General features: G+C 33.4%; 1 protein-coding gene across 3 annotated transcripts in view; it reads left to right on the top strand.

Moving 5' to 3' along the window:
* The window catches only part of LOC110839438 (small G protein signaling modulator 1-like), a 94,649-nt gene extending 71,616 nt beyond the window's left edge, over positions 1-23,033 (top strand). For 2 of the 3 annotated variants that reach the window (XM_022083621.2, XM_022083619.2), the window contains 8 exons: positions 241-358; positions 3,142-3,243; positions 5,599-5,741; positions 6,822-6,946; positions 8,025-8,204; positions 9,142-9,251; positions 12,232-12,399; positions 14,169-23,033. In XM_022083621.2, the coding sequence (XP_021939313.1) occupies positions 241-358; positions 3,142-3,243; positions 5,599-5,741; positions 6,822-6,946; positions 8,025-8,204; positions 9,142-9,251; positions 12,232-12,399; positions 14,169-14,257 (1,035 nt within the window). In that variant the 3' untranslated portion in view covers positions 14,258-23,033. Of the gene's footprint in view, positions 1-240; positions 359-3,141; positions 3,244-5,598; positions 5,742-6,821; positions 6,947-8,024; positions 8,205-9,141; positions 9,252-9,846; positions 10,337-12,231; positions 12,400-14,168 lie in introns of those variants that run through there. The other variant, XM_087348561.1, reaches the window with a different exon arrangement.
* Positions 23,034-27,692: the final 4,659 nt, after the last annotated feature.

Genomic DNA, 27,692 nt, shown 5'->3' with positions numbered 1-27,692 from the left:
CAGTACCCTCTGTTATTCATTGTCCACAGCCAGTTCAATCCCCACAACCTTTGTCCCTGAAATCTCTTTCTAATATTATCCTCCATCTGAGCTATATCCCTCCTTGATTTGACTGTGCCAACAATGTCAGGTGACCTTTAATTCAAACGGGTTCTTCCTACATAATATACTCCACTCTCTACTTTCTTAATCTGTCTTAACTAAATTGCTAAGTTCTATTAATTGTAACTGTATGTTCAGGAAATTAAGTCATCATCTCCAGATGAAGGGGTGGTTGAAGATGAAGATGTAGAAACAAAAATCAATAACGGCCATGCTGGAAACAAGCAATCAGTACAAAAGAAAACACAGAAAAGCAGTAAGTAGAAGTATGTGATGCTTTTGTATGATGTTGTATATGAAACCAAAATCGTTCTATCAGATGACTTATATATAGCAGAGATTCTCAAGTACTGCTACCAGCTGTTTTCATGAAAAATACAACAGTTAAGAAATAATCAGATTTAAGATTCAAGCAAGTGCATATCAGTCTTGGGATACCTTTCTCAATATTCTATGAGGAAACTCGCCCAAATATTTCTACATAAATCGAATGACTGAAGCTTCTTGTATATTTTTAAACAACTACATTAGAAAGCTAATTTCTTTAATTAAAATGGCCCTTAAAAATTAATACTTGAGAACAACTGTGATAGGGTAAGAAAAGATAAATAAACTATTTCTCTTTTATTTAATAAATTTACTAGTTTAACTTCATTTCCATCATTGTCTGTTGTGGGTGACAGACCTAAGGCAAGTTTTACCCAGCATTATGTGGTTTAGATTACATGGCACAAGGTTCTGTTTTAAATTATACTGCCTTATTCTGTGATGAATTGAGATAGGAGAACTTGTTGAACATATGTGAGATTTCATGTTCCCATGGTGGCAGGTATGAAGATGACTATCTTCTGGGTTGTGTTGTTATTTTGGTAGAGGTTTACCAGTGTTTGAGATGTATTTGCTGCCTCCATCCATCATTCACCATCATTGCCTTAATGACAGAGGCAGAAAGAACCTCTGAGCACAACAACCCAGAGGACAGTCATCTTTATTTTTGAACATAGTATCATTTTTGACTTCTGTATTAGATGCATATTCTTTCTGTCTTCACATCCTTAAAACATATGCCAGCATGAATTCTTGGAATATAAACAATTGACTAAAGGCTTCACATAAAAGAAGAGAAACAATTATGAGTTATGGCATATAGTAAAATGTTGATGAAAATGTACTGCTAGTGAAACTGTAGACAGAGACGTTTCTAAAGCTCAAGTAGGTCACTGAAAACTGATTTCACATCTGAAAGTGAAACATACCTTTACCATGTGATAGACCATGTCCTTGGCTCAAATTATCTGTGAGCTCTATGACCTTTTTCTCCACATGACCACAAAGCAAACATATGCATGTCAGTATTTAGATACAAACAATACCTAGGCTTAAGGCACAGAAATGTTTATGGAATAAATAGGGGTTATGTTTGAAACTTAAATATCTGGAAAAAGATTACATGTCAACAAAAGGGAGTCCACATACTCCATGAATGTGACAATAGGCTGGCTATACAATATACAGTACATTTTGGACATGCTAACAAATACATTTCAATATTTTTATACGTAGACAAAGCGATGGTTGCTTGGAAGTATCACATGAGATTTTGTGTCTACATATTTGACATACCATATACACAGTATCAACCAGTGAAGTCGCTGGTACTTAATGTGAAGAGCAGTCTTTTATTGTATGAAGGCTACTGTCTGTGTATTTCAAGTAACGCTGACTTAAGTGACATTTTTCTGTAACGTAATACGTGTATGTGTGTGTGTGTTGGGGGGGGGGGGGGGGGCATTCAGGCCAGACACAGGGTTCCCAAAGGAACTGAAAAATGAGGCACACAAAATAAGGATGGGAAAGACTGTTTTGTTCAAAGGGGATTTGTCCTCATCTAAATGTGATCAGGCAGAAGATGTGAAATTTGTCTCACCATCAAAGCAGCCAAATAGTCACTTAATTCTGAAGGTTTGTAATGATGGTGCATTATTGAAGGAAACTACGTTCTGGACATTATCCATCGTCCCAGATGTAATAAAAAATGACATTTCAGATATTGGAATCTTTCTCCGTCTTCATGTAAAATCTACTCTGTTGGGCCCAAGTGCTGGAGCCAGTCCCTATCAGTTCATAATCTTATATGTAAAATTGAAATTGTTGGTGTGTTATATTCACTTCTAGCTTGAGAACAGATGAATCAGTTTGCACCAAACTTAGCATGCTTATTCATTGAGATAAGAAGAGATTTTAGAAAGGTCAGAACTCTGAAATATGTCCTGAGTTTGAGTCCTGGTGAGGGTGGTTCCCATGTCTTGTAAACTAAGCATGATAGAAGAATGATGCCAAGACCAAAGTCATTTATTTTAAAGAGGAGATTACAAAAACAAAGGCCAGAACTCCAAGAACCTGTCCTGTATTCGAGTCCCAGTGGAGATGGTTTCTGTAGTTTAAAACCTAAGCACAATAAAAGTACAGCAACATGATTACAGGAACAAATGCCACAACCCAGAAGAAGTTATCCTGGGTTTGAGTCTTGGTGAAGACGTTTTCTGCACTTTGGAAACTAATGATGGTAGAAGAATATGGATAAGAATAGCATCATATGTTTGGGGAAGGAGACTGCAGGGACAAGTGCCACAACCCTGAGAAAAGTGTCCTGGTTTCAAGTTTCTGTTTGGACACATATTCTTGGGTTTAGGGATTATAAGTTTTTTATGATATTCAATGATTCGACTATAGGCCTATATGTTTGGTAAATCAGGCCTACGATAATCTTTGGGGCAAAGAAGGTTTGTAAGAAAACATTAACATTTCTTAATTTTCTCTGCAGTAACACTATGAACATTCTGCTACTTATCACAGGAAACAGATATCCCTTTCAGCATGTAAAGTTCAATAGTAACTATATGACAGTAGTGTTTAATAAAAATTGAAGTCTTGAAATTTTATTTTTTGAGTGGGGGTTTATCTAATGTTTTATATTCTGCTGGATTTTTCTTCTAGACACTATATGACATGATTTTGAAACATTTGGTACAATTTCAGGGTCATCACACAAAGGTCAGGCACCATCAGCTGCAGTAATTGTAACTACGAACCCATCGGTAGACAGTGGTAACCAGTCTGACCCATATGTTGAACAATCATGTGAGTCACTGCATAACTTAGTTTTCTTTAGCTGGGCAGAATTAATAACATAAACCGAAAGTTCAAAGTTAATAAATTGTTACAAAATTTTAACCTTAAATTAAGGTTTTGAGCAGTGGAATGTCTCTAGTCAGACAATTAAAAATTCATTGATATACTGACTTTACTGTATGAAGCCAAAGAGAATATTTTAATAGACTATTATCTAGCCTAATGGGGGCAGTAAAAATGTCTGTATACTGGCCTATGCTTCTGATAACAAATTCTGCGCTACTACATTGCCCAAGTAAACGTTTAAGCATGCCACTTGAGTGAACTTTAAAATGACAAAATACCTGAATTTGGACAGTTATCTAATTTTAATAAAAAATGGTGGCTTATGTTAAATTATAAAAAACTTTAAAGGATACTGATGATGGTGTGTTACAATCAGGATCACAAAATTTTTGGACTATGTTCATTGTCTGTGATTGATGTTAGCTCTTTGATAAAAATTATATGAAGAAATAAGTAATTAAATTATTTCAATGCTTTCTGTAGGAGCTTTGGCTGTGGAGGTACACAGCAGTTTAAATACTACATTAGAATTAGTAGGATTTGAGGTTCTCTTGACTGTGTGTAGAAAGATAGCTGTCTTCTGGGTTTTAGCACCATGATTGTGGAGGCACCAAGGTTCTCTGAAATGTTGCTAAATTCCTACTAGACTACATGGTGCTACAACACAGAAGACAGCCATCTTCTTATTATAAAATAAACTAGTTCTGATTCTGCAACAGAGTTTAAATATACTAGTGCCAAACAATGTTTAAAGAAGTCAACAGTCTCATCTCATACAGGAATTAACACTTTGATGAAAGACTCCTGGGTTACAAGCTGCTTCAGGGCTGCTTGGTAACCAGTCCAATCTGTTGTTACGGATCGGACTGGTTACCAAGCTGCTGTGAGGATGAGAGCAGAGATTGTTCTCGAAACGTTGGCATAAGATATGGTTTATTCACCATTTAGCCACCTGATGCAGCTTGTAACGCGGGGGTCTTTCATCAACTTCAGTCACCACAAAAGCTTCACTTTATACATAAGAATTAATACTCTTCTGAAATTTGAAATGGTAGAAACTTTTGCATAGTTTTTTCTGAAAACGACAATTTATCTTATTTTACTCGGTAATTATCTCATTCTTGAGAACTCATTCATCATAAGATTAAATACAAATCTTATTTTTATTTATAAAAATTAATTTTATGTTAAATTTTATTTGTAGTAATCTACATACTAATTATGTTTTGACATCTGTTTTTCATAACATCAATGTGTTTCATTACAAATTTTGTCTGTAAATAACACGTGCTATATTATTTCCTTTAATGTGTTCTCTTCCAAAAAGAAATGTTGTTATACTGTGGAGGAAGCAACTTGTACTTCCAATGGTTTTTCTGTAGGAAACCATGCATTTAAGAATAGGAAGTCTTCTTTTCACTTGTCCAAAAACAACATTCCATGGTATATCTGTCTGTTGAATGCTATGTGTCTAATTTCAGAATTTCTCCATATCCTTGAATCATGTACTAATCCAGGCCAAACATCATCTTTGCTAATAAACATTTATTTTGTGGTACATATTGCTTTAAAACTGTTAAAAATTCTTTGTGTTCACATATTTGTCACTGTGAACACATGGTTTCATATGTGTGCACTTTAATATATCATCATCATCATAATCATCTTCATCATTACCCTAATGATGGAAGTAGCAAGGACCTTTGAAATATCAGTTAACTTCTACCTGACTACATGGTACAACAACCTAGAAGACAGTCATCTTCAAACTCACCACCATGAAAACCTCAAATTCTGTATCTTGCCTTACTTTTATGAATGAATACATAAAGAAGTTCCTGAAGAAACATTTTACATATTATTTATTTATGAAACTTTAGGTCTTGAATGTGTTTCTAATACATTTCATATTTGTATTAGTGATTCACTGTTTATGACTAAAATATATACATAAAATAAAGGAGAGTAGTCATCTGTTTTTGTTATATTTAATGAATTATGAAAAGTTGCATTATAAAATACAAATAATGTAAATACGTTTAATATTCTTCTCTTCTAGCATTGTTTCAGTTGTACAGAGGTCATTGGTTTTGCTTTCTTATAGGGGCAAAGTATTTATCTGGGATAAGACTGTACAAAAGACAGAAAAGTAGCCCACTTTCAGTAATTAAAAATGTATGCACATGTAATGTGCAGTTCTGTATGAAGTGCATAGTAAAATCTTGAGGATGGTCAAGGATATGTATGAACAAAGGTTAAAAAATACATTGGCTTTATAGTGTTGATTCTGTGATACAGGTGATAGGGTGTTGACACCACATGACGAGGAGAAGGAAGGACTAGACACCCTTGCAGTCACAGAAGAGACTGCTGAGGGAAATAGTCAGGGCTGTCGCTCAACATGTATCTCCCCAGCAAGCTCACAGGGTGGAGTGTACTCGGTATGTTCAACATAAGTTCCTGAATATCGTCTAATTAAGTGAGAGAATGCCCAAAGGAAGATAAAAAACTGAAAATTACTGCATGCTCTTTTTCTGTTTAATTATTTTTACTGTTCTTTGGACTATATATCTGTTTTGTATAAGACAGTAGTTTACTTAAAATAATTTATGAACTATGATTGTCCAGTCATAAAAGTGACTAGCTACAGGTTACAGGCTGGAGTCCAGATCCTAACAGGGGCTTTTGGATTTTTCTTTTCACGATCACTGAAATTGGCTCTTGAACCCATCAGCCTTCCAGTCAGTGGGTACTGTGCGCCCTTTCTCTGGAGTTAAGTGACTACAGCATGTTTGGTTGCCAAGTTTCAGAATGCATGGGACCTCTACACTTTATGTCTACAATCATGATACATATATAGAAACACTAGCAACACTTCATTATTGTAACTATTATTGATACTGCAGTTGAAAACCAGATGGAATTAAATTAGTGTATTTTAAACTTCACACATGTTTATGTCTGGCATGAACAAATTGTCCATGCCTATGCCTTTGATGCGGTAAGGAAGAAGTATATTTAATTATTACATGGCAGCAAATATCATGGGCTGAAATATTATTCTTTGCTGTATTAAAAACTTACAAGCTACAGCTGTTTTCTAAAATGTGAATTTTAAGAAAATTTTACAACTGTAGAGTATGCTTTCCTTTAACCCTTAAAGCCTAGTAATAACTATATGTACCACTTGCTTTAAAAATCAGTAATTCTGCGTTTTGCACACAAGGTGTATTTATTGGTTTCTTATGATTCTCAGAGTAAACAGCTATTATTTCCGTAAGCAGCATTAATGGTTATGGGTTGGGATTTCTTTATGATATGGGCTACATGTTGACGACAAACTTCAGTTATTACCACAACAAAACTAATGCTGTAAGATGTAAGTGTGGATTTCACATCTACTTCACCCGTTGAAGCCTGATGGAATGTCTGTGAATATAATGAAACATTTCAATTCTAGTTTGCGAGTGGCCTCTAATTTCCATTACCATGAATTTTTTTCAACCTTTACTTTACTACAGATGGAGCTGCTTGAAATATTTGGCTTGAACCTTCATCGCATAGATAAGGATGTCCAGCGTTGTGATCGCAATTATTGGTACTTCACAACTGAGAATCTTGACAAATTGCGCAATGTCATGTGCACGTAAGTTTTTACATGTGTGTTAATATTAAGTTACTACCGAATGAAATTATATTGCCATGTATGGAAGAGGAGGCCAAGGCCTAAACAGGCTGAAGTGCCGGGCGCGGGGGGGGGGGGAGAGGAACATGTATGGATGTTAGTGTAAACATGTGTAAGTTCTGACAGATAGTTCTCAGAAAGTGAAAAGCAATTTTGTCAAGTTCTAACAAATCACTGTACAGAATTTATAAAAAAAATATAAACATGAACTTAAAGCTGAAGTGGTACCAAAATTAAAGTACAAATAATTTGAAATATAAAGTAACAATCATATTTCAGTTGTAGTTTTTGAACTTATACTCCTTTTTTCTGGTCCTGGCAAGTTGTATTACATATTCTTCAGTCAGTAAGTGCTAAGGCAAGTAAGTGCTCAGTAGCAGCATAATTCGGCAAGAAGATATCAAAACCTAACAGTAATTGATTTTAATTTTGAAGGTGTTGGGATCAATTTTATGTAATGGAAATAAAATTCATTAACTTTCCAATTATAACAGCAAATCATGCATTTTATGCACATACTAAATATCTTGGTTATAATGATTGTTCATTTATTTCTGCATTTTGCAGTTTCTCTCTATGCATATGTATAAGCCAACATTCCATTCAGTAATTCTTCTCCTATTGTAGTTCTACTTAAATATGTTTCAATGCAATATAATGTTAAAACAATAGCTCTTGTGTTGCTGCCACTGTCATAAGATTCATTCATTTAGAGGCAACTGTCTTTCTGTTATTTAAGGAATAAATATATCATTATTCTAATAATATTTTATATTGTGCTTTTAATAGAGTTAGATTTTCCTTTTACTTATTTCTACATGATTTTTAACTTTGGATTGACTGACAGCCAAAAAGGATTATAAGTCCCAGTAACAGGTGTTTGAGTGCTGGTAGCACCATGGAAACTTAAAATTCAGTGTGCCTTTTCTGTTTGTTAAAAATATACAGTTTGGGAAAGTAGAAGTGGAAGCATTGAAGAAGGAATTGGTGGCATTAGTTTTGACATGAACCTAACATGACGTGTTATTGTATTTTTCAGGTATGTCTGGGAACACCTAGATGTGGGCTATATGCAAGGAATGTGTGACTTGGTTGCACCACTTCTTGTTATATTTGATGATGAGGGTACAACTTACTCATGTTTTTGCCATCTCATGGAGAGAATGGGTTCCAATTTTCCTAATGGTGGAACGATGGATATTCATTTTGCTAATATGAGGTACCTACTTATATGATACAAAGTTCAAGGTTTGGTATGTCACATCTCTGTTACAACTTTATTTACATTGGAATAGATCATAATTCAACATAAAATCATAGAGGTGGTAAGAGAATACATTTCTTGATTTTGTCCATATGTTATTAGATGATTTATGGCATTAATTTTCCGCGACAACTTCTTATAAATCGATCCCAATCGAAAAATGTTCTGTTTCATGTTTATAATTATCCATCTTTATTATTATGTAATTTATTTTACATATATTCGTTATTTGAAATAAATTAAAATGTAATATCTCCTACTGTTTCATCCAAAATTTATTAACTATGTGTAAACATTTAAACTTAAAGATACTTATTTATCTTTGTACATGTAAAAATACATAGTGTGTTAATAAAAGTAAAGGGGAGGTACACGTGTTTTGCTGCAAAATGGTTGTGTTGTTTTCCAATTCCATTTAGTAGATCTTGTCTGTCCTCAGTCTGCTCGATCATAATAAAGAAAATGAAAACTGAGACAGAGCAGAAAACAAGATTAACAGTTATTTATATCATTATGGTTATAATTATAATATGAGGTGAAAATTTCGTGGCACACCTAGATGACCTCCACAGAACACCAATTGTGCATCACTGGGCTAGAGGCAACTCTTGTCTGCTGCTCTTCACAGATTTCTGAAAAGGCAATCTGAAAGACATACATGTTTTAGGTATCAGACGTCCTCCAGGTACTTGGCTGATTGAGGTATCATGGAAATGACTTCATAAAATTAAAAAGAGAGTAGAATACTCTATATCTTATTAAAAAGAACTAGGCCAGATTATTTAAAGTGTATCTAAGATAATGTTTTAATAAAATTTATACAAACATCTTTGCTGGTCTCAGATTAAAGGAAATTTGTTAAAATACATTTTGTATACTTATTTAATTACAGGTCTCTGATTCAAATCCTGGACTCAGAAATGTTTGAACTTATGCATCAGAATGGTGATTACACACATTTCTACTTTTGTTACCGTTGGTTCTTACTGGACTTCAAACGTGGTTAGTAAGATCACTCTCTTTGTACTCTTTTCATTTAGTGTTGTGTGAGAGAAAATAGCATGCATCTTGTGGTGCTTCCTGTCTTGGTAATGGCATTGAGGAAAAAATATTTTAGGATAAAGCTTGTTGTGATATTTATATATATACTAATTATGAAGGAAAGAACAGTTATTTTCTTTACTTATTACTGTCATGCCACATTTGTCTTTTACCCCTGAAAGCATTGGTGGATTTTTATTAAAATTTGATAAGAGGAACTCTTACTAAAACAAATAGAATATAATATGAATATTGCTATATTGATGAAGTTAGACATTAGCCATTATAATGGAGCATAATTTTTATTGAGATCTGGAGAGTCATTCAGCTTGTCAGGAAATCCCCTTGCTTCTGTGGAACCCAACAGTGCATGAAGTTGGTGGTCTTCTGGGTTGCAGTACCATGTAACCTTGTAGAAGTTTACTGACATTTCATAGGTACTTGCTGTCTCCATCATTGGGGTGATGAGTAAGCGACACGTGAGAAATCATTGTGAGATATAAAAACCAGTCAGTCAAAGCAGAACCTTTATCTCAGACTGATTTTTTGCTTGCAGCTTACTCAGAGTCCTGGTAATGGAGGCAGCAAAATATGACAAAAACAAGATATCTGGTTAATTTAAATGTCGGTTAGTTGGAATGACTGAAGAAGAGACTGAAAATGTATTGCAGGAGGCACACAGGAAAATGTGATGTTATATACTTTGATTTAGTTTCTCTCATAGATGACTGCAAAAAGCAGTTGGAATTATAAACAGTCAGTAAATGGTAGTGGAAACCACTATAAATTTGATCTACTTTTTAAGTTAATTATAAATTATAATTTTCATTTGTTACTGTTGTTCACACTTATTCTATCTTTGCCATATATTCCATCATACTGATGACTTGACTGTTTTTTATTTGCTTGTTGATCCTTGTATGTAGTATAAATTTCTAACTGCTGAAAAATATAATTAAACTATACAGAGTGAGCACAAAAGAACTTTACGTTTTCAAAAATGATACAGACCAGTGTGGTCACCCCAGGGCCTCCATAAAAAACAAGTTTTTTACGTCAAAAAGCGTCCAGGTAATCATTACCGGAAACCGATTATGTAATACTTATTTATCTTTAATTATTGTTTATTTATAAGAAGAGTATAATACATTCCCTCAAATCGAAAAACTCAACAGTTTTTTTATGAAATAACAAGTAAAATTCTGAAAGCTTATTTAGCTTTAATTAGTTGCCCACATTTGTAATCACTCATTTTTCACAGGAATTTTCCTGGACCATTTTAAAATGTCAGTAGTAAAATCACTGTATGAGAGGTAACAAAACTAGTATGACAATCTACAGGTCAAATTCACTATCAACTACGTTTTCTAAAATCTTGATAAGGTTATGTACAGTAGGTTAAGTTATATGTGCATATTAACAACATTGGCTTCAGGAAAATTATATCCACTGAAAATATGACCTTCAAGCTAACAATGCGTCAAAATCTGTTAACCAAAAAATTGCATGTTGAGTGAATTTCCTTTGATTTAGCAAAAGATTTTAAGTGTGTAAATCTTGAAATTTTGTTAATTAAATTACATTTTTGTTGCATTCAGAAAATAGCTGCAAAATGGCTAAGATCCTATCTAAGAGAAAATAAAAGGTCAAAATAAAATCACCTAGCAAGATTCAGAATTTTTTCTTAAACTGGGGAACAATGAAACATGCAGTTCCCCAGTGATCAGTTCCAGGGCCATTGCTTTTCGTAATATACATAAATGACCTTCCTCCAAAAATAAATACATAATCAGAACCCATCATATTTGGTGATGAAACAAGTGTCATAATTTCTAGTAAAAATTTTGATAATTTCTGTGCTGTGTCAAACACAGTTCTCTCTCATGTGAGTAAATGGTTTACTGCTAACAGGCTAGCCATAAATCTAGATAAAACAAATAATAAAAATTTTAATAACTCACCACAATATGCTTTTAGTATTATTTATAATGGGAAATATGTAGAAGAGTCAGTAAATATGAAATTCCTGGGTTTGCAAATTCATGACCACTTAAATTGGATAAATCACATTGATAATCTTATACCAAAGTTAAGTGGACCATGTTATGCAGTTATATCTTTGTTTCATGTCAGCAAAACTGTTAAACTCAAATAAGTTTATTTTGTTTATTTTCACTCTGTAGTGAAGTATGGAATTATTTTTGGGGGGTAATTCATCTAACAGCAAAAGTATATTCACTTTAAAAAGAAAAATATTTGAATAATGGCTGGTTTCAGACTTAGAAATCCATGTAGACATATATTTAAGAGATCAGAAATGTTAATTCTTCAATGTGAATATAGTATATTCTCATTAGTGAACTTCATTGTAAATAACAAATAAATTTTTCAAACCAGTTGGTCTATGCACACTGTCAACACAAGGAATAAGAATAAGCTCTATAGACCAACTGCAAACCTCAAAATTTTCAACAGTTTACCCTCTAATCTCATGAGTCTTATAAATAAAAAGTCACAGTTTAAAGTAGCAGTAAAGAATACTTAGTTAAACATTCCTCTTACTCTGTTGATGACTGTCTAATGTTTAAAAATAAACCTTTATAACAGTTTGAATTGTACTTCTATGTACTTCTTATTTCACATCCTGTTGTCATCTGACCAACTTAAGGATCCATGGAATGGAATGTATGTGTGCATGCGCACGTGTACTTTCATGTAGGTATGTATTTTATACCCATTTAGTTTTGTTGTAGTCACTGTATTAATATTTTTCTCCTTGTCATGCTCACATTTTTTTAAATAGGAGATGATTTGAAACCACAGACCATTGGCATCATGTAAAATGGAACATGAGATTATTGTGTGTTAATGTGGAATTTGTGAATTTTGTTTGTGAATACAAAAAATGATGCTGTAACCTATTTGTGTTTGCTTGATTCAGAGTTGCTGTATGAAGATGTGTTCAGTATGTGGGAGACAATATGGGCAGCCAAGCATATGGCTTCAAGCCACTTTGTCCTCTTCATTGCCCTGGCACTGGTTGAGTCTTACAGAGACATTATTCTCAACAACAGCATGGACTTCACTGATATAATCAAATTCTTCAACGGTTTGTACCAAAATTTAAGTCTGTTACAGTAATTTTTTTGTTACACATGTTCAGTGCATTTATGTGAGCCTTAAATTGGAATATGTTGTTGCTTTGTTTATCATTTTGTTTACAGAAATTAATAATAATTAAATCATCTTGATAAAATGTTTTGAAAGGAAGTCACTGCTAATTATTAATATTTCAGACATTGGCTGTTAAAAACAGAGATACACTGATGGATAAAAGAACATGAGATAGGGTGGCGCACAAAATGTTTACCCTTTGAAATCCTGTACAAAATCTATGTTTCTTACAAAAATGTTGCATGTCACATACACACTAAAGGACACAAGCATGGAAAGTTGTTGTTCGTGCAGAATGTGTTCAATACGACACCCATTCTGCCTCATCATCTCTTCTAGACGAATTTGTACATTTGTGATCACCTTATGACACAAGTCTTCTGAAAGTGTGTGGCACAGCTGGATGATCATGGCTCTGAATTCCATTTATGAACCACATTTCTTTGAGTACAGTTTGTCCTTCATGAAGTCCCACAGAAATAAATCACATGGATTAATGTCTGGGGTGCCAGACCTGTCCACAATCATGGCATTCAGGAAAACGATGAGAAATCACTCTGGGGCCAAAGCTTTCATACAGAAAATGAAGGACCACATTAGCTGTGTGTGGCATGGCTCCATCTTACATAAACCATTGGGTTTTGAAGCTTTGTCCCTGAGAGATTTCTCATTGTTTTCCTGGATGCCATGATTGTGGACAGGTCTGGCCACCCCACAACCCAGATATTAATCCATGTGATTTCTTTCTGTGGGGCTTCATGAAGGACAAACTGTACTCAAGGAAGAATGGTTCACTAATGGAACTCAGAGCCATTGATCATCCAGCTGTGCCACACACTTTCAGAAGACTTGTGTCATAAGGTGATAACACGTACAAGTTTGTCTAGAAGAGGTGATGAGTCAGAATGGGAGTCGTATTGAACACATTCTGCAGCAAAAGCAACTTTCCATACTTGTGTCCTTTAGTGTGTCTGTGAGATGCAACATTTTTGAAAGAAATATAGATTTTGTGCAGGATTTGAAAGGGTAAACATTTTGTGTACCACTATGTACTTTGTGGTTACCATAATTTGTTTTATAATTTCATTGAACAAGCACACAGTGGCATTGTGTATTTTAGGGTTCTAAAGAACTACAACTTATTCTAATTCTACTGATAGATTTAACAAGTAACTCTGAAAATTATGTGTGCCAAGTTTTTACTACAACAGCAAAAATCTTCATATCCTTTAATTATATTGAAGAGGAGCCTGATGATGGTCATACAGTAGGCTGAAATATGTTGCTCCATAATGTATAAAAGCCACAATATTTTATATGATTATCATGTTAATATGTTGTGGTTTAGTAAAAAATGGCACTAATGGAAGTTGCATATTTTTAAACCATTTATTACTCCATAAAACTGCAGCGAATCATGCTATTCTGACCCTACAAGTTTGCATGTTCTCTATGCTGGCACTGTTGTTGTTAGGAAGTTAAAATGACCAAGTTGGGAGTATATGGGATTAAAGAATATTCATACAGAGTTTCACAAAAATAAATCTGTTTACAGTATTGATGTCTGTAATTGAACTGAGCAGATATGTGGATGCATATTTACATACTTCTGTTCTTTCTTTGTTAACCATGATAAGTCATATAGTGAAGAGAGAATGTTTTGTGTAACCCCTGATCTTATCTGACAATGTGGAACTTTTTCAGAGATGGCTGAAAGGCATGATGCAAAAGCAATTCTGTCACTTGCCAGAGAACTGGTGCTACAGCTTCAGACTCTCATCGAAAATACATAAATCTTGTGATGGTACTTTTTACTTATAGCCAGATGCTTGAGAGATTATCCCTATTTTTGTGAAGGAAAGATAATATTATAATTATAATATTAATATATTGTATTGTTGAAAGTGAATGTATTATAAATACCTCTACATACTGGTACAAAATTAAGTATCAAATCAATCACAGTATTCAAGTGTTAATGAAGTAATCTGAGACTTTCACTGCTGAACTAACATAAATTCCGGCCCTAATTTTAATAGGGTTCTTATTATATGTAAATTAATTAATTGTTTGTGGTAATATATTTTACATCATTTGCATAGACTGCACCTTTTTTGTGCTACATTTGGCTCTAAGCCTAAATCTGGCATTGTGATTTGGGCATACATCTTATGTTCTGTTTCATACTAACATAAAATTATTGCATTAATATTTTATCTGAAGAATGGGAATTTTTTGAGTACAAATGAGAATAGTTGTAAACTTTCCAAAGTCATTTAGCTGGGTGGATTTTACATGTAAGTAAAGTCCTACCTCCAGCCAGGGAATGTGAGAAGTAATTCAGATGGGACAATGTTTTCCATCTGCCACTTTCCTCATAATGATATTGAATCTTTGTTATGTAATAAGATATCTTATAGTATGTCACACAGATAACATAACTCCTCTTTATTAATCGAGAAACACAAAAATGATATAGCATATAAATAAATGCAGGGGAACATGGAATACAATGGAACAGAAGGTTGTTTTCTCATATACCCTCAGATGTATTCAATATGTTTTCCTGAAATAATTTTTTGCATGAACTGCAGTACATTGTTAACATTTTGACACAGTGTTGTTCTGATTAGTTCACATCAGACTTCATAAGAAATTAAAAATCTTAACTATGTAATTTGTTTCAGTGGCACGGATGTTGGTGTACAGTGAAACATACCATTTCCTGACAGTTGTTTCATATTTGTTGTTTGAATCACATTTTGTGAGACTGGGACTAATGACTTCTAAATTTCAAAAGGCAGTTTTGATATTAAAAATATTCTGAAATTTAAGAATAGTAATAGGCCGATTAATATAACACAAATTCACCTGGCTGGAATCATAACATTCTTTTCATTCAAACACTTTCACTTTTCAAAACAATGTGACAACAGCTGAGCTCCAGGCAGCTAAATGAATAACTAAGTGTGATGTAACTTTGCTTTAACTGTCACTCTTATAGTTGATATTGATAAGGGAAAAGTACACACCAAATAAAAGTAACTTTTCTGCCTCTTAGGCTGTCCAAAAATTGATGGTTTAGGAAGAACCATCTTTGTCTATATTTCATGGACTGATGTTCAGTCTTCAATTTCGGATTTTATGACTTTATTCCCCAAATTGTTGCTTCTTAGAAAATTGACTTCACAGTCATTATCATCATCTTCGAAACATATCACTTCTCCATTGTAAAAAATGTGTCTTTTTCCAAGGGCATCAAACTGAACAAGAAAAAAATCACCTTCCAAAGGATCTTGTTCTAATTTCTTAAAATTTTCAGGACTTTTATTCCATTATTTCATCCAGAAATTCTTCATCATTATCATCAGAATTGGCATGAACAATTTATATTTCACTTTCCTCATCCTTACAATCACATATCTTTTTCTTGAAAAGTGATGTTTTAGGACCCTTCCCTTTTGAGATTCTTTTATTTTTTTCTCTGGGGTGCTTGTTGAAATTATGCTTCTTTTCTAATGAGAATATTTGTGCTTATGCTCACCTGCTTTCAGGTAGCCCTTTAAAGTGATCAGAGCTCTTTATTCTGAGCTGTGAGCTAATGATGGTTCTGTTGCCTGGCTGAACAGAACAATCGTCTTTTACTTAAACTACTTTTTTTGAGCTAGCTGGAGCTGCTGCCTTCCTTTATTACCTGAAGATATAAGCAGAAACCAGTTTCTAAAACGTTATGATTTTATTTATCATCTAAACAATAAATAAAGTAAAAAAATATTTTTTAAGGTTGTAATGCACCATTTTCAGAAATCTTCAGACTTCTTCCCCTTTACAGTTCATCTTACACTGTCTTGCACCATATTTGTCACCTTTGAGTACAAAATAAATGTAACTATTCTTGATGTAAAATGGTAGCCTACACTGTACTTGCAAAAGTATTAATTAAATTACACATCAATACTGCTATACATTCTTAAATGAAAAATGCAGAAAATTAAATATTGATGATGCAACATCACAATTTCATTTGAAGAAGGTACAAAATTGCTATTAAAGCAGGAACTCAATGAAACAGCAACCTGAGCCATTAGGTCCCAGCTGCACTATCCAAAAAGTTAATGGATGTAACATAAAAACCAATAATGTGATAAAGATGGGAATCACCTTGATTGAAAGCAGTGCTGTTAAGATCGAATATGACTACAGCACATCAGAAGCAAATTTATAAAAAACTGCAGAGAAATGCAAAATATTGAAGAACACAACATTTTCACATAAATTGCTTGAGAAGAACAGAGAACAAAAAATAATAAAAATGAAACTAACCAGTCATATTTAAACAGGATAATAGCTTGAGTAACTACTTGAACTGTCTTCCTCCTTGCCACATATTTGTAAAAAATTATATCATCTGTTTCACTGTGATGCATATTACCCTGATATTGGTAATATAAAATACTTATTTCTTTGGTGTAATTATCTTTTTGTTTGGAGGGTATTTTGTTAAGGCAGGTCCTTAAGTGTATTAAGGCTTCCATAAGAAGGATAACGAAAAGATGAGTTTGCTCTGTATTTAAGCACCAGAGAATGGAAGTGTAGTGGGTGCATTCTGATGGATCTATGAATTATAGACCTGTGTACTAGTTGAAAGTTAGATGTTAATTTCTATTTACTTTTAATGCCAGGGAAGGACCATGCAGTATAGATTTTATATAATGCTGCTTAAGCCACATAACCGTGTAGAAGATTGAATCCTTGCTAGTAATTAAACCCTTGCTACTACCCAGTACATAGCCAGTCACTTTACTGAGGTATCTTGGCTGACTTCATATGGAGAGCAGAACATTTATTTAGTATGGACAAAGGTTGAATGTGACTACTAAGTTTCAGTAGAGGCTGATATTATTGCATAGTATTTCATGTAAAGCTGGTCAACCGTAGTGGAGTTTTAAAGTATGCAGAAAAAGAGTGGTTCACAACTTTACTTTTAATGTTGCTACGGAGAAATTAACTTTTTTACCCATAAATTGCTTTGGTATGAATTTGTCACTCACAAGGAAATGAGACTCAAATAAACATGTTCATGCCGCAGAGCCGGAGGCCTGACCTGAGCAGAAAATCATCAACATTGATTTGGTAACTAATACTTGAAATTCACCATCACTGCTAGTTTCTATATTTAAAATGGCAGTTGTTTCGTTATTGCAGTCATAGATTACTTTTAAGTGGTAGTAACTGCATTAGGTAGCATTGTCTACAGTGCAGGATACAAAAGTCTTCATCATGATACAAAATAAAGTCTTTTGTCTCCTCTCACCCAGCTACACCTTTTTTCTGTTCATGTCACCAATTTTTTTATACCATTCTTTGATGTGATGTGGTACCAATAATTTAACTATGAACAATGTAACAGGTATAATATATCAGTGAATTGTGTTGCTTTTGTTGTTTTATGCATGAGAAACACAACAGTGAACTGTCACTGAGCATAGTTCCATATTGTGGTGTTGTTAACATCACAGAAGGAGAAACAATTACTCTCTTCCACCATATATTTAAGTGACCTGCTCAGGCCAGTGACTGATGTCACAATGCAGCAGATACTGGCAACACCAGGCTTGCGTCTGAAAAATACAGCCCCCTTTACTACCACTGATGCTCTGCCTTCTATATGTACATCACAGCAAATATGTTTGGAAACTGTTTCTATAACAATGAGTTAGCTGGCATTACTTCAATTAGAGGCACTTTATTTATCTGCTGTATAGAAGTTTTGTTATTGGAGCCTATAGCCTGGCTAGTAGCTGTAGTAGTAGGTAGCTAAGTTATTTGAAACGGCGGTACCTGTCATAACTGACACACTGATGAACAGGAGCATTAAAGGCATTCTGATCTCTGTTGTTCTCTCATATTTAATTTTTATGCATTTGAATTTTCTGCTACTAGTGATGACAGTCACTGCTTGGAATAACTGTTACAAGTAATGTTCACTGGAACAGTAATTATTCAGAAGTTACTGGATCAATAACCTCTAGTCCTGAGCTAAGAGGGCTCATCCAACAATGATTTTCAGACATTTTGAAAATGAACTTCCCCTGAAACCTATGTACAATGTCACACCACTACCACCACATAATTTACATGTATTTTTTCCCCAAAAATTTTAAGTTAAAATCATAGGTGGATGATATATTATCATATATCATGGAAAGTATTTCAGTCCGCTTGACATAGCCTTTAAAGTTAAACAGTATATCCAAAAAACTTGGTAAGCCATGTATGTGGTTACATGTAAAAAAGTATGACTTTCTTCCAATTTAAACTCTTCATGTATTCATTAACAGTCTTCCTGTCATGTCCATCATATTTCTTTTGTGCAGTATATCTCATGTACCTCACTTCCATGGCCACGTTCATGTGATTTGTGTTATGTGAAAATGATAGAGCTTGATTCTCACAGAACCATGTAAAATATGATGTGTTACAACTCAGTCTGCTTGTATTCTTGCCCACTGCTTTGAATGTTGTACCTAACACTATTACTAATTTTCAAACTTCGGTGGAGACATTTTTTATTGATGTAATTTTTCATACATGAGGCTGAAATGTGTGAAATATACAGGAATTTTACTTTTCCATTCAGTTTTATAGCTGGAAGAGTGGGTTTTATGAACTGCATGGACATAAATTACATGATGAAGTATGACACACATAAATGAACCTTGTGTGAATTTATTAACTGTTAAGGGGTAACAAATTTTAACTTCAGATAACTTTGAAACAGAAGCCTATTATAATTAGCATTACTGTATTAAGTATATGCCTGGTGTGACAGAGAGAAGAATGAATAAGAACAAAGTTGTTTCTTTTAATGTGAAAATTATAAAGAAGACTGACTCTTTTATTTTCCAAATATCAGTATCACTATTATGGTATTAGACCATACCCCTTGTGCAATTAATTGATTGGTATAAGAATTCAGGGGTAAAAATACACAAGAAAAATGTATGGTATTTTTGTGATATCAGAATATCTGTACTGGTGTTGAATATCTTGTTTCCTGTCTTCTAAATGGTATGCTGAGGAGGAAATTTACCATGGAAAAGGACCCTTTTTTAATACACTTTGCAAGAAAATAATAATTGATTTCGTTTTTAAAATTGTATATTGATTAATTTTTCTCTTATATCTTATACACTCCATTTAAAAGTTGTTATGAGATTTGTACTTCTTGTTCTAAGACTTCTGAAAGTGTTCCCAAGTTCTAATTTTAACAGTGTATTAAATTGAGCTGAATGTTGTAACAGTTTCAAGAACAGTTTGCATGGTGACACCTTTCTATGCAATTATGCTACTTTGCTTATGTTATGTATTAATACAACATAAAATTCGGGACTAGAACACTTCGGCCCAATTAAGCGGCTGCCCCAATAATGCGAAGTTCCATGCAAAGAATTAAAAAGGTTTGTTCTTTAAGATTTGTCCCAAATAAACGGCTGCCCCGATTAACCAATGGCCCAATTAACTGGAATCTACTGTATATGTATTGAGAACACAGCTGAGTTGGTTTATGATCTTGGTACTAATTCTCAGTTCTTTCCGACTGCCTTAATAATTTCTCACATCTTGTTTCATTACTTTGATTATATAAACTACGTACAGGAAGTTTATGCTAAGAATTCAGTAAGTCTTGCACCATGAGCTGTGTCGTATCTAAATACAATGCCAACATTTTATTAACTTCTTTGTGTTCATCTTCAGGTTACACAGACTGAATAACATTTTATGAATCACCTACATTTTATGCAGAATGAAACATACACAGTCTTTAACTACTTACATGCTGATTGATACAGTGACATGCCAAGACAATGTTTGATGCTGTAGGCTTCATCCTAACTGAAATGATTTAAATGGAGAAGAATTCCATATAACTTGACATTGAATCTTATCAAAATGGATTTGGTAGGCTTATAGCCTTACAAAATATTGAATTATGCAGCTGCAAATGTTTTCAAGTCTTATTTAACATAATAGGCATATCAGTAAATTTATTTATCAACTTGTAACACCTGAGAAGCTATTTTAATTGATGTTTAAACCATTATTCTGTGTGCATAAATAATATTCTGTGACACTGGTGTGGTTTTGTGTAATGTTCATAGTATCTCTGTGCCTTACTTTTAAACATGTCTCCTGGCACATCATATTTTGAGATGCCAGTGAATTATTCTGGGAAAGTGAGGATATGTTCTCTTTCTCTTAATGTTTTTTGTTTATATGTTGAAAAGGGATAGAGGGAAGAATTTATGCAGAGTCTTCCGGAATTATTATTTTGTTGTACATTTAAAATGCATGTTTTCAGCTGTAATCCCACTCATAATAGCTTTGTAAATGGTTTTACATATATGAAATGTGCATGTCAACTGTTGCTGCAAGTTATGTGATTATACATAATGTTAGTACTTAACGCTTGTTAATTCAGAATCAATTTGGTGGTCATCTCATCTTTATCTGATGTGTACCTCTCTCACTTCATTTACATTTGTTACTATGACATAATAATCTAGTCATGACAATCATTATTTTTAAGTGGCATATTCAATTTGTTTGTTTATTGACCAAGTAATATTAATTATACTGATTACTGATGAGTTTATGAATAATATGTGAACAAGGTAAGTAAAAATATATGGTACTGAAATTTATTGGATAAGATAACTGATAAGATTCATGTATGCAGCTTGGAAACAATAATTACCACAAGGCTAGTACTATTTACAGACATTTAATATACATGTTCAGGGTCATATAAGTTGTTAGAGTGAATAAGACAGGAAACTAAATTTATTTCTGTAAGTGGCCAGTTACTGTTTGTGCAATTCCACATGTCTTTCTATAGACTGCAATTTTTCTGTTTAATCCATTCATGCCTTTGGCACGAAATTAAACAAGCCAAAGATCATATAAAATTTCCCATAATTTTCTACATCAGATTATTCAGTCATGTATTAAACAGTGTTCATAATTTACTGAATTAAACATACAATTTTAACAAATCAGCTTCAGCAAAGAATGCAGAATGTGTTCTACGCTGGAATTTATCCACTATGGCATATTTAATATCTTTCTACCTGAATTTTGGCCCTCCTGTCCCCCATTACCTATTCAGAGTTTGAAAGTTTCTGTATTTCCATGTTGCGTGCACGTAGCACACAGTTTAAAATACTGAAAACAGCTACATCAGAGAACTGAAAATCAAGAACAACCTTGAAGTCTTGAATGTATTTGCTTGAGAAGTTTCTACGTGGTTACTACCTGGTTCACAGTAAAGTCAAACATGTTGCATTTTGTTAAAATAGTACAATATTTCATGAAATAATGTATGTAGCTATGTAGTTAGGTATAAGAGAATTTCTTCTTGTAAAATGTTGAAAAACAACTATCATCTTCATATTCTAATTGGTCTTACTGAACTGTAATAGGATGCCCTAATGTTCTTGATTGATTAAATGACTAAAAAGTTATATATCAAATTATATTTTAGAAACATTCATATCAAAGAAAGTGGATGACATATTTTTGGGCAAGATGTTGATGTTTAAAATTATACTGGCAGCATTCTGCTTTCTATCCTATTGTATGTTTACATGTCCTATATGAGAATATACATTCTTTTAATGCTTAATGGATGTTATTACATTAATCTTTCAGGTACAAATGAATATACTTGTAAAATGTTTTGTAAATTATTTCATGATTCCCACTGCACAGTTATTACTTGCACTTTACAGATTTCAGTCATATTGTTACATCATTGTAGTGACAAAATACGTACTTATTATATGTGGATGCCAAAATAATGTTATTTTAAAAGAGACATATTTTTTACAAACAGTTAGAATGTTATAGCTGTAAGGGCAGAAAGATTTTCCACACACTCACAAACATTCAGTTCCAGCAATGAGTTTTAATACTATCAATAATAACTGTAGATATATCACAGTTTCTTTTTTTCGGTTTCAGATGTGATGTTGAATTTATTTTAACGTGTTTCTGGAATTAAGGCCTACATGACCTTAGTAGATCTTCAGTATATACATGAATATATTTTTCTTGGATTCCAAATTGTTTAAATGTAGGGGCATAATGAAGGTCTCACTATCTGTAATTCAGAACTGTGTAACTGGATGTTTATAATAATTCCTACATTTTTGACGGAAACTAACCCATAAAAGAATCTGAACTGCTCGTAGTGCTTAAAACCACGGTAACATATTTTCATGACCCTGCAGCATTCCTGAATAGCCAATTTGGTAGCACAGAGCTGGTCTCTTTAGCAGCATACCTGATTGCCTTTGTAGTACATTTCTTAGTCAAGTTCTCTTCTAAACTGTGATCCAAAATATAATTGTGTGTGTGATGTTTGTAACATCCATTATATTGATGCAATTGTGCATAACTTGTTTATTTTTGAGTGTATTAATCCTTCCTCTTCATTTAAACATGCTTTTTCTCAATTGTGAATGTACTACAGTTACTCAATAAAATGGACCTAATTTATTTATTGTATATGTGTGTAAGCAAGTTCTTTTACAGTGTATGCTGTACCTTGCTTCCATATGTTCATTTCATCCCATTTTGTCATCATCTCAACATTTCTTATTTCCAATGCATGTTCTGTACCAGCTGCCTATTCCAGACGTTTCTGGGGGTGTCCAACTTCATATTTTATTTTGTCATCCTGTTTCAGGTGTTTGTCAATAATGTTCATAACTATTAACATTCTTGTTTCAATTATGTCTACTGTATTTTCCTTTACTTTCATTGTTTGTAGAATGGCCGAGATATGATCAGAATGTGTTGACACTGAGTTCATGTGTCTGATAAATCACACTTTGAGGTATAGCAGGACAATGGTTTAAATCCTACCTAAATAATAGAAGGCAGAAAGTAGAAATTAAAATCCCCCATACCAATCATAATACCTATTCAGGATGGGGTATCGTAAATCACGGAGTGCCACAAGGTTCAGTTCTTGGACCCTTACTTTTCCTCATATATATAAATGACCTGCCGGCAACTATAACTCTGTATCCAAACCTATTCTTTTTGCTGATGATACAAGTATCATTATTGCACACCAAGAATTGATCTATCTTGAAAGTATCATGAATGATGTCTTTGCCAACATAAACAAATGGTTTAGAGCTAACAAACTGACACTAAATTTTAAAAAAAAAACTTCATAAAATTTGTTACTAAGCACAAGACATATCCTAGGTTAAATATAGGTTTTGAAGAAAAATTAATCGTGGAAGTTGAAACAAACAAATTCCTTGGCTTACAAGTCGACAGTACCTTAAATTGGAAGAAACACATTGAATATATTATTCCCAAATTAAGCTCTGCATGCTTTGCCATGAGAACAGTCGTACCACTCATGACAATAGATATTTTAAAGCTAGTTTACTTTACTTTCTTCCACTCTGCAGTGTCTTATGGATTAATCTTTTGGGGAAATTCAACAGACAGTAATAAAGTTTTTTACATGCAAAAGAAAATGATTAGAATAATGGCCGGTGTGAAAAGCAGGGTATCTTGTAGAAAATTATTTCATAAATTTAATATACTTCCACTTGCAAGTGAATTTATACTCTGCTTGCTATCATTTGTGGTGGAAAACATGGATAATTTTAAAAGAAATACAGATGTACATAATTTAAATACAAGACGTAAACATAATCTCTATGTGCCAAATGCTAACCTTACTAAATATCAAAAAAGAGTGTACTATGCAGGTATCAAGTTATTTAATAATCTTCCACCAACAATTAAAAGTCTAAATTATGATATAAAGGTATTCAAGCCTGCATTTAAAGATTACCTCTTTACTCACTCTTTCTATTCTGTAGATGATTTTATCTCTGCTGAAAATTTTTAGGCTTTATGTTTTGTTTTGTATTTCTATTTAAAATTCTGAGGTTTATGTATATTAATTTGTAAAATTATTTTTCATACTTGTATTCCAGAATCTGAAGTTTATATACATTGATATGTGAAATACGTTCTTGTACGTGTGTTGAAAGTTCTGAAGTTTGTGTACATTATATGAAATGACTTTGCTTAAGTCCTAAGAAGGATCTATGGAATGTAAATAAACTCTACTCTACACTGCACAAAACATGGTTTTGAAGCATATGTCCTGAAGTGTTACTATACATCCAGGCATGTTTACAGTTCATTGCATTACTTTACTCATTTGTCCATAGTTGAAGTTTGAGTGTTTTTGTTGTGTGTCAGGTTAACAATGTCCAGCAGTTTATAGCAATGTGTGTGAATTAAATTAATTTATGAAACGGATTATGTACATTCAACAATGAGCTAAATGTGAGTTTTTGAGTTACTCAGTCATTTAGAGACGAGTAAAAGTCTATCAGAAGTGAGAAGCATTTTTGAGAGCCTTCATCGAATAATAATGTAGCTCAGTTTATGTCTGTGAAATGGTGGAAGAAATAGGTAAAATAATCTTATTGCTATTGTCAGGTCATTTTAACAAACTGTCTGGGAATTTGGCATGTCTCAACTAAGTTTTCTCACACAGGAGCAGAGAGAAAACTACTTGTTTGTGGTTTTTGACTAGATCATTTAGAAACCAAAGAAAGCTTTTGAATCTGTACCTATGGTTATGATCTTGAAACTAAGCAGCAGTCTCCTTCCTGATTATAGAAACATGCCAATCATGCAGCAGAGATAAAAGTAAACTGATTATATATTTCATTTTGATGGTTTTGTACACCATAAATATGCTGTGCAAAGTCAGGCTGTTAAACTACTATTGCTTCTGACTAGTGCTGAGACTTATCTGTGACATTATAAATAGCCACAAATGTCTGAATCAGATGAGTTGAGAAATTCACTGTGACTACATCTGTGGAGCAGTTTATGCTAAACACGGTGTACCACAAGTGAGATAGTCTCCTTACTCACCGAGTATGTCTTCCTGTGACATTTTTATTTTTCCTAACATTTAAATCTATTTTTTTTTTGCAAGCTACTGCCCCATAATATCGGACGTACAACGCATCACTCACAACCCGATATAAACATCCAGAGTTGCAAGCTACTGCCCCATAATATCGGACGTACAACGCATCACTCACAACCCGATATAAACATCCAGAGTTGCAAGCTACTGCCCCATAATATCGGACGTACAACGCATCACTCACAACCCGATATAAACATCCAGAGTTGCAAGCTACTGCCCCATAATATCGGACGTACAACGCATCACTCACAACCCGATATAAACATCCAAGAGTTGCAAGCTACTGCCCCATAATATCGGACGTACAACGCATCACTCACAACCCGATATAAACATCCAAGCATTAAAAGGAAGGAAATCAAAACAGTCAAACATATCAATATACGCGGAGCAGGATGTACAACAGTTTTTTAAAACAGTTTTAAATTGATTGACCTGATGATGGTGAAATACACCGAAACATGTCGTCAAATGTGAAATGTATCAAGATATAATTATAAAAAATGTTGTAATTTTATGTATTCTTAAGTAATTTTAACAACATTTTAAGTTTGTGTACAGACGGTGAATAAATTATTATATTTAAATCTATAATTTATGCAAAAACAATTGAACACCGTATAAAAACCCTATTACTGCCTACTTTATATTAGAGTTTGGAGGAAACTTACTTCCAGCACTGGCAGAAATATGAAAGATGCTCTAAAGGAACCTGTTTTGAAGGGAACTAACATCACATTTCATAAACCTAAGAATAGGTTTGTCTGAAATTTGGTATAACAGATATGATTACTGTATTAAAATATACTCAAATGCACATGTACAAGTCCATCATATTTAGAATAAAGTTTTGGTATCCCACTAACTCTTGACAACGCTCCTATTAATATAAATACCAAATCAAACAAAATGTAATATAGTGTTAACTACACCATCATATTTTTCATGGTTTTTATTTTATGATTAGATATCAATGAAGTAAAATTTATCCCAAAGTTTCAATTTTTATTGTAGCTAAATCCCTAGGTGAAATTAGGCAGTTTATAGGACATGGTAAGCCATTTCTTTAAATATATGTAAATAATTTCCATTGTTCCCAGTAGTAATTTATCTCAAGGAATCTATTGGTACAAAGTATGTAATTATATCTGCAATAACTTTGGAGTTACGACTTTGTACAACCCCTTTTTAAAAAATAAAAGAGCATTGTAGATTTTCTTATAGAAAATATAGGAAAATGTTTTTAAAAAAGCGGGAACAGTTGGAGTGGACTATTGCTTTCCTACAAACAAATTAAAAATTGATAAACAGCAATTACATATTCTCTCCTGAGTATCACAGTCTACATATTTTAGTATCATTTCCTGTTTGTCTTCGTATGATTTCAACACGGAAATGTTTGAGCATTTCGTTAAATAATATACAACTGCACGTTTTGAATGAGTATTTGTGTGAATACAAAATATATATTAAAAATTAAGAACATATGCGAATTATAGTCTCCGTCTCGTCTTCGCATCAATGTCCGTTTTCTGTGCCGCCAGCTAAGCAACCAAAGGGTGTAGCTGGCAGGCCAAAGTATACTATTAACCTTGTACAAGGCTGGGAAAAGTCATTGACATTAATTCACGTTCTTGAAATTAGGCAGACAAACTAGTGTCTTTGCATATTGACATCTGGCGTTCGTAAATGTAAACAATGGAATATAGGGCAAATACAAATCGATTAGGATCGACTGAAATTAACACCAGCTCTACTCTTATGTCACTTCCGGTTTGGTACTTCAAACGCTTGATTTTTGTTGCCCACACATACGAAACTGTGGCTTGAAGAAGTTCGTCAGTGTAAGAGTGAAAACAGTTTTAGACTTTACGATAAAAACGTAATTAATTCACCTAGCTTCCTCATTGTGAAAAGTTACTGGTTCATCGCAGAAGTACCTTAATTTCATATTAACACTACGTCTTCCCCCTTCGTCGCCACCTCATCATGTAGAAAATTCAAGTTCCATCAATGGCCCAAGAGCCATTCTACGTTCGTAATAGCCAAGGCAGTGAAAACTGCACAGACTTAACCTTAATTTATTTGACATTTGTTGCATGCTAAATGCCAGATTCCACGCGGTTTCTTTCTTTGTATGGTAACTCCTCCTCTTCGCACGTGAAGAAAATAATTCGTTC

The sequence above is a fragment of the Zootermopsis nevadensis genome, unplaced genomic scaffold (assembly GCF_977971745.1).
Source record: "Zootermopsis nevadensis isolate Lab colony 2312 unplaced genomic scaffold, Znev_1.0 Znev_ptg000002l, whole genome shotgun sequence".
NCBI classification, from domain to species: Eukaryota; Metazoa; Arthropoda; class Insecta; order Blattodea; family Termopsidae; genus Zootermopsis; species Zootermopsis nevadensis.
Note: the sequence above shows the minus strand (reverse complement) of the source record. Positions and strands in the feature narration are given on the sequence as shown.